The 8725-nt window shown below is 44.8% G+C and overlaps 1 protein-coding gene across 14 annotated transcripts in view; it reads right to left on the bottom strand.

Annotated features, from left to right (window-relative positions):
- Positions 1-4595, bottom strand: part of elavl3 (ELAV like neuron-specific RNA binding protein 3) — a 14373-nt gene extending 9778 nt beyond the window's left edge. For 2 of the 14 annotated variants that reach the window (XM_077619266.1, XM_077619265.1), the window contains exon 1: positions 4044-4580. In XM_077619266.1, coding sequence (XP_077475392.1) covers positions 4044-4052 — 9 coding nt within the window. In that variant the 5' untranslated portion in view covers positions 4053-4580. Of the gene's footprint in view, positions 1-4043 lie in introns of all 14 variants that reach the window. The other 12 variants (XM_077619272.1, XM_077619268.1, XM_077619260.1 and 9 more) reach the window with 11 other exon arrangements.
- Positions 4596-8725: the final 4130 nt, after the last annotated feature.

Below are 8725 nucleotides of genomic sequence, written 5' to 3'. Positions count from 1 at the left end.
AATTCAATTTGTTATGCCTGCGCCGTGTGGCCCACACCACGCCGGTGCTCCCAAACAAGCCCCGCCCCTCTCTTCTATTTTGGGGTTCGGCGAGATCTCCCTTAATATTTAATCTTTCTGCATCAGCATCGCCTACACATGCTCCCAGACTGGCACGCAAACACGAGGCCGGCCGGCTTCCTCTCGCACACCCCAAGCCAGACTCGCACGCAAACGCCAGCGTTTTCCTCCGCCCGCCTTCGCTCGCTGCCAAGCTCACACGCGGCCCACACTCGGATGTCGACCCCCCTCCGAAAAAAAAAAAAAACACCAATAATAATCATAATAACAAAAAGTGAGACGGTGCCTGACTACGCCTTAAAGCAGACTTGTTTTTTTCTTCTTTTTTTTTTCCCCTCTTGGCTCCTTTCAGTCGCATGTAAACAGGCCTGCCAATTCACTTCTGCTCCAAATGCAGCGCAGCACTGCAGGCTACGCGATGTACACTGGAAGTCATCACACGTTATGCGCACTGTGAGAATCACTAGAAACTAAATGAAAGTGAGATGTGAAACGAAGGAAACGCGACCATCAGGGATCAACTGTCCCCCAACCCTCCCCCTCTCCCTGACTAAATCCAAAGTAACACTTATTTAAAAAAGAAAATACCATCTTTCCTAACATTTTTTTTTTAAATTTCTCGCAGTGTCCAGTAAAATAACCACATTACTGTAAATAACATGTAAACGAAGGGTGTCAAACTCGGGCCGGACCATTTTAGATCTAATATTTAGATTTTTTTTTTAATAAATGGATTAAAAGAACTGGATTAAAAGCCCTGAATATTCAGTTTTTTATAAATCTAAACCGTTTATTTTAGCTTATTTATATATTTTTAGATTTTACAAAATGATCTAAAAAACACAGAAAAAATGGATTAAAAAATGACAATTATTGATTTAAAAGGGGGAAAATTAGGAAATTTAATATACATATATACTCTTCATTTTAATTTCATCCTAAAACAGAAAGTCGGCACGTATCAAAAGCCCTAAATAGTCCGTTTTTATAGATCTAAAGCAATGTTTATTTGAGCTTTTTTTTCTTGGTAATGGAAAATTTGTTTTAATCATGTTTTTCATTTCAAATGGAAACAAAATATATTTTTTAATTCTGTTCAATATTAAAGTGGAAAACGGAAAATATCTATATATTTATTTTTAGATCTTACAAAATGCGCTTTGAACTAAAAACACAAAAGAAAAAAAAATTGGATTAAAGATTGCAATGATTGATTTTAAAACGGGGAAAATCAGGAAATGTAATGTGCATCTATAATCATTTGAATTTGATCCTAAAACAGAAAGTCGGCACTCATGATTTACTTTCTCGGGCCGCACAAAATGATGCAGCGGGCCAGATTTGGCCCCCGGGCCGCCTCTTTGACACCTGTGATGTAAACAATACTTTAATTAATGCATTATCATTAGCATTGGAGAAGCCACACACAATAAAAAAATGTGATACACTATTACTTAGCACTTAATTGACTGCAATAACATCCATATTTTTCTGGGAGAGGCTGGCAGTTATTGCTGCCAGGTCTCCCAGGCAAAACGCATTGGACATCTAGCATCAAAACATGAAGATTCATAGTCAGTCCTCCCAGTTGAAATAAATTGGACGTCCACCACTGTCATTAAATCAATATTATGACAATTTAGATAAATATGACTTTAGAATCATAACCAAAGTATGATTGTGATTTTATTCATGTTAGATGTAATTAATTTAATTCATCTTAATTTTTGATTAATTCATTTTAAAAACTATAAACGAATAATGACGTTTTTTTTACTCATTGGCAGCCATTGACGGCAACAACAAATATGTATTGGAAGTCTATTGCTGTCAATTAAATGACGTCCTCTATAAAGGCTTAATGCAATTTTTTTTGTTTTTGTTTCCTACATACGACATAAAAAAACGTTAATTATCAACCGTTGCAGTGCAAGCCTGACCAAGAATGAGCTTCCGAATAACAAACCTTTCCTTCCCTGTTATCCAAAACAAACTTATCCACCTTATTTCATCAAACATCCCCGTATTATCATCTCAAACGCACGCTAGTCCCAAGTGTAAATGAGCCGTCTAAATAACACAGATTACGGGATTATCCCAAACAAAGGGCATTAGGCACACTCTCCCTACTTTAAGGGATTATTGTGGCAGCTGTTTAAAAAAAAAAAAACAGAGCGAAAGCGAGAGAAGTCGCCTACATTTGCCTTTGCCCATCTTTTTATCGTTAAAAAGAGAGAAAGTTATCGGCAAAAGTGTCGCTTCCCTCAAACGACAGCCCCCCCCTGAAACACGATCAGCCCGAGAGCTATCCAGCGTGCTGAAAAAAAAAAGGGAGTGGCCATCTGACATCTTCATTTCCTGCCGTGTGCTTTGATTAAATGTGGAAAAAGTGGTTTTCTTGGCGCGCCCAGTCTAACCTTCAGCCCACCACGTGCCCCCCATTGGCTCCCCGCGAGATCTGCAGGCGTTGGCTGAGGGCGCAGCAGGCTTTTTGCTGAATAAACGTATTGACAGGCCCGAACAAAAGAGCCACCCGTTCCTCTTCTTCTCCCTCTTGCACAGACCGCGGCGCCACTATGAATATTAATGCCAACACTGGCGCTTTGTGCGTGTGCGTGGCGGCCAGGCGGGGGGCTGCGGGACAATGACTCTTACAGTCAACTATATATATATACATAGGAAAGCTTTTTTTTTTTTTTAAAGTCGTATTATTTGGAGACGAGCTAGAAAATGTGACCCTCAAAATATCCCACGGGCGCCATTGCCGTCTTTGCATTTTACGATAATATAAGCCGTGTACGTTCAACGCTTATGTAATATAATTATGTTTCTTGTCTGGGCCTTCTCAGTGGACTGAATAAAATAGTCGCGTATTATATGATCCATACATACGCCTTTGAAATGGAATTGACGGCCATCGAGACTGTTTGAGTGCCACCGTGGCCTCGACTCGTCCTTGAATTGTGTAAGAGCCTCGGAAAGGTTGTCTGACTCAACGCTTTTAGTCGCTTTGGCACTGCGGTTGCGGCGTTACGGGAGGGCTGCGGCCCGTGCGTTGGGGGGGGGGGGGGGGTTTGGGAGGGGGGGGGGGGTGAGGGTAGAGTAGGGTAAACGGTGGTGGTGGTAGTGGTTGTGGGGCGGGGGTGGTTTGCACATTGTATCTGAGTGTGTGGTTGGAGGTGAGATGTCGGAAATATATCTAAATGCTCCGTTTGTAATGACACGTGCAGAAGTTGGCTTCTTTTGTATGCTCATTGTTTTTAATGTAACACTATGATTTATTATAGGTAAGCAAAAACATGCAAATGCGCTCTCCCTAGTGTCCTTCAGTGTAGACTTGATTGAAGTCTACAGTGGACAGAAGGCCACGCTGGGCCCAAGGCCCCGGTGGTCCAGCACGAGAGACACGCCCAAAAAAAATCGGACCACGGGGTACGGCAGCCAGCCAATTTCTCAATTCCTCCCCGAGCATGGCCGCCGTGTGTTGTATTTTTTTTGGGAAGGAAGTAAGATGGAGACCGCTTAAGTCTAGTCGCTCCCTGGCACGCTTACGTCGCAGTTTTGGAAGGATTCCGTTTGGAGGAAAGCGAAGGCAAAAGGATGCGTAATGTCTCTCGTAATGTCTCTCCTCCCCCAGCGCGGAGTGACTCGACCTTTTTTTTTTAAATTTGATTTTCCTTCTCGCCTGGGCGTACGAGCTGTTTTGTCTCCGGCATCCTTGTGATGCATGCGCCAGGTCGAGAAAATCGACTCCCCGCCCTTGCCGTCGCCTCTCCTCGCAAACGAAGGCATTTCTCCGGAAAGGTCTTTGATGGAGACGTGAATCGGAAAAAGCGACCGTCGGCGTTTAAAGCCCCGACGACGCTAACACTCGCGAGATGGCCGCATCCCATGTGCGCACGTTAACACAAAGGGGCCCGAGAGACGTAACATGCAGTCCCGGCACCCCCACGCGCACGAGAGACCAGGAAAAGCATACGTACAGTAACCATTCTTGACGTGCACCGACGGGGGGGGGGGAAATCTAGGTCCTTCTTTTTTTTTTCGGCGGATGCTCGACGGCTCGACGGCTCTCCCGGCGCTCGGCTCGCTCCCCGCTGGAGTTCCAAAAGGCAAAAGAAAAAAAAAAAGAGAAAAAAATACAAACTGGGCTTGGACGGAAGGGTGTCTCAGCCCGCCAAGGTCGTGTGGGGGTCCTCGATAGGATGAAAAGAGGAAGAGAAGGGATTTCTCGGCAGGATGACGGAGGAGGAGGAGGAGGAAAGAGAGGTGCGTTCTCTCCGCGATTCAGGGCGATAATAACAAAAAAAAATAGTAGAGCGGAGAAGCAGAGAGCCTCGGCAGGGTGTGTCCAAGGATGGGAGGAGGACGACGAGGAGGAGGAGGAGGAGGAGGAGGAGGAGGAGGATGATGATGAGGAGGAGGGGGAGTTTTTGCTTCAGTGTATTTTTTTTTTTTCCCTTTCCTTTTTCACCCGCGTTCGATACCCCACTCTCTTTGCCGTCTCCTTCTGCTCCTCTGCTGCAATGTACTTCTTTTATGTGCGCTCCTGGCTGCCACTGATTGGTTAATTGTGTAGGGAGGGTTGTACGCGGCGGCCATTGCAATGCGCCCCTCGCCCATTATCCCCTTCAGGAGGGAGATCGCCCCATGTACCCCCCACCCAGCCATCCAACCCCCTCGCTCGCTGCCCTTCCATCACTCCACTGCCTTCCTCTCAATGCCCTTCCTTTCTTCCTGGCCCCCACCCCCTCCTCACACACACACACACACACACATTCACAAACACACACTCATACACACCCATAGAGCTGAGTGAATAGGACTCCACCTGCACCGGCGGAACAGATGGGTGCAGCACTTGCGGTACTTCTCCCCCCCCCCCCCCCACACACACACACACAACCCCAACCTCCCCCCTCAACCCCATCTTCCATTTATACCTCCTCGCTCCTCAGGCTTCACGAACACTTTACAAGCCAAAAGGAAAAGGCACGGCTGCGGAAAAGGCGGCTGAATGCGAGCTGAAAACAAAGCGGGGAAATTGCAACGCGGCGGGCAGATGGCGAACCATCGGGGGGTCAGGTGCAGACGTGGGAATAACAAATTAAGAGCCGGTCGTTGTGGAATCGCCTGAGAAATGTGTCGGGTGTCCAAAAAAAACTCAAAAGATGCGAGCGACCACGCTTGGCCGGATGGCGCTTTGGCAGGGATTCGGCGTTTACTTAACGGCGTGCCCCGCCCGGGCCCCGCCCGAGGAGTTCTGGTGGCGGGTACGCCCACTTCTCCAAGCTGAGTGCTCGCCGAGACGTGCGGTTTGGGCTCATTTATAATGCAGGCCCCTGCCCCGAGACATCATGTGTGACAAATGACCTATTTTTTGGTGTAGACCCCCACAGGGTGCTGACCCGGGGGGAGGCGACTGGCGCGGCGTAAATCAGTGGATGTTTTTTTGTTTTTGTTTTTTGGAACTTCCGCCAAGAAGGTTGCGTGCTGTTAATTAGCCACGTTAGCTCGTTGGCTGTTGTTGGTGCTGATGCGGTTGCTTGGAAAAGCAAGTTTAGCACTTTAGCATTAGCATGTGACTTTATTGTGAGATGTCGCATTTATTTGGACAGGGAGGGCTGATTTTTAGGGTGGCTGAAAAGAGAAAATGTGAAAATTAATGGATAGATCATAGGTTAATAGAGAAGGAATGCGTTGTTGTATTTGGCGAAATTTGCATTACTGTGGATCAGCTTACTTTTTTTAATTAGGAGGAAAAAAAGAGAGCAGAAATTGACGTAAAATTTGTATTTTTCTTTCTCCTTTGTATACTTGCAATCATTTTTAGAATGTATTTTTCTAACTTTTGACAGGGCGACAATTGATTTTCTCAATAGTCTATTCACTTATTGTTACCATCAATTTTTTGTTCTAGTTTTGCACCCTGCTGTTTCTTTTATATTTTTTTGGGGGGGGAATATTTTTTCCTAGACATTTAATTTTACCGTATTTTCAGATCATATTTATCAACTGACACGAATTCAAATTTGCGCTGACATATTGTCCCCCTTTAGTTATTTTTTAATGTTTTATCGTTTTTTTTTGACAACCTGGTTTGAGCATTTCATGACTTGCATTTTTAAAATGTATTTTTCTAACTTTTGACACGTGACAATTGATTTTCTCAATAGTCTATTCGCCCATTGTTACCATCAATTTTTTGTTCTATTTTTGCACCCTGCTGTTTCTTGTAAATGTTTTCTTTGGGTAAATATTTTTTTCCTAAACATTTAATTTTACCTTATTTTCAGATCATATTTACCACCTGACACAAATTCAAATTTGCGCCGACATATTTTAGTTATTTTTTTGTAATCTTTTTAAATTTTCTGACAACCCAAACCTGGTTTTAGCATTTCACGATTGTAGCACTTTTTGTGGTAAGAACTCTATTTTTTTCCATAAAAATGTTCCCACGTTTTCTACAAAAGAATCCATCGCGGGTCTCGTTAGCTCGACCTCCTCGAGTCTCCTGACGTGACCTTGAGAAGTCCTCAAACGTCTGGCTGCGGGGGATGATGGTGCAAACGCAGCACGCCGTTTACATCACTGGCCAATCGGCCATTACGGCTCTTTGCGCAGACGTGCGTGCGCTTCACTCGTCGAAACACAAAGACGCCGGTCGGTGTCCTCCCACTCCGCTCGTCCCTCCGTCCTTCCTTTCCGTCTCCAGCCCGCTCCGTCACTCCCGCCGCCGCCGAACGTCCTTCCCGGTTTTCCTCCCAACGTGGGCCCGGGCCTGGCGGTTTACATAATTGCCTTACATAAGTAGCAGCCTCAGCTCGGAGCCGGGGCGATATTAGCGGCCATGAATATTTCATGAGGAAAGCACTCGTTAATAAGAGGATGTAGATGGAGCCTCGCCGTCAGTCTGTCTTAACCCCGCCCCCACAGCCCCGTTAAGCAGTGAGTCAACTCAGCCCGAATGCGTTGGAGCCTTTTGAGTCAGCGTTCGGCGCCAGCGCGCATGCGTACGTCAGGAGTGGCCATGAGACTGGCTTCCATCATTAAGTGCTTGTCTTCTTCCCCGCTTTGTTGCCGGCGTAAAAGCCACCCTCGCCGCACAAAAGCCGCCCAAGTCGGCGCGCTGACTGCGAGCCCACTTACGCTCGGCGCTCAATGGGAATAAACGGGCCTAATTGTGGACCCTCGTTAGAGCAACGCGCCAGTTGAATCCTTCACGTGGCTAAAGAGGGCATTTCGAGCACCCAATTGGGCGCTCGACAATCCCGGGTTCAAGCAGTGTTTTTTTTCATGGCGGGGCGGGGGTGTTTAAAAGGGTTTTTTTGTTCTTCCGGATGGTTATTGTCTTATTTATGCCCAAAATAATTGGCGCATTTGATATAAAAAATATGTAGAAAGGTAGAATATGGAAAAAGAATCGCTAACATTGTGGCCTCCCTTATCCCCTAACTCAAGGGTGGTCAAGGGTTGGTTCGCGGGCCGCTTTAACGTCAACTTGATTTCACGTGGGCCGGACCATTTTAGATATAATATTTAGATTGTTTTTATAAATGGATTAAAAGCCCTGAATATTCAGTTTTTTATAGATCTAAAACATTGTTTATTTTAGCTTTTTTAAATATATTTTTAGATTTTACAAAATGATTTTTGAACTAAAAACACAGAAAAAATGGATTAAAAAATACAATTATTGATTTAAAAGGGGGAAAATCAAGAAATTTAATATACATCTATACTCTTCATTTTAATTTGATCCTAAAACAGAAACTCGGCACTCATGATTTACTTTCCCGAGCCACACAAAATGATGCGGTGGGCCAGATTTGGACCCCGGGCCGCCACTTTGACGCATGTGCCCTAACTTAAACCCTATCGAGAATCCGAAAACCTGCAGTTAAGGGGTGGTTGTCACTATAGTGTCAGATGGCTTGATCCAAACAGTCCTGTTTATTAGATTAGAATTTTATTTCATCCCGTATTCGTGAAATTCCCTTGCTTGCACTAGTATATATTATAAGTAGTTATATATAAAAACATGTTTTAAAACCCATTCTAAATGTATTTGAGTTCAATCATTCACTATCTGCCAGACCTTTCAGTCCAAATGGATCGGACTTTTAACAATGAGTTTTTTACGAAACAAAAAATGACAACCGTCGGAACGCTATTGATTTATTTTCTCCGTATTTACGTTTTAAACGCTAATATATCCAAGTCAGTGCACGGTCAATATAAACAGAGTTTGAGAACAAAGTGTTCTTGAAGAGTAAATGCCAAGGCATTGAACTGCAAAATTGGATACGACTGAAATGTTCTTCAACAGGGCTTTTGGTGTCGCACGAGTGGAAAAGCGTGTTAGCGGCGGGGCATAATTCTTGCCTGCTTTTCCCGTTAGCGTCTGCATATCCGCTATGTGTGTATCTTTATGTGTGCGTGTGTATGTGTGTGTGTGACACCGTGACAGTGGACGTGGGGGGAGGGTCTCTGCGAGACCCTCTTGGCACTTAGCGGGCAGCGGAAGCAGCAACATTAGCGGTCCGAGTGTTAAGGGTTGAATTTGCCAAATGTGGGTTTCATACGCGGTCTTTGGGCTATTCTTAGCGTCAACGAATAGGAAGTCTCAGATGCTCTTGTCATCTTGTTGTTTATGGATATA

The sequence above is a fragment of the Stigmatopora argus genome, chromosome 14 (assembly GCF_051989625.1).
Source record: "Stigmatopora argus isolate UIUO_Sarg chromosome 14, RoL_Sarg_1.0, whole genome shotgun sequence".
NCBI classification, from domain to species: Eukaryota; Metazoa; Chordata; class Actinopteri; order Syngnathiformes; family Syngnathidae; genus Stigmatopora; species Stigmatopora argus.
The sequence above is the reverse complement of the archived record's forward strand: the minus strand, read 5'-3'. Positions and strand labels throughout refer to the sequence as shown.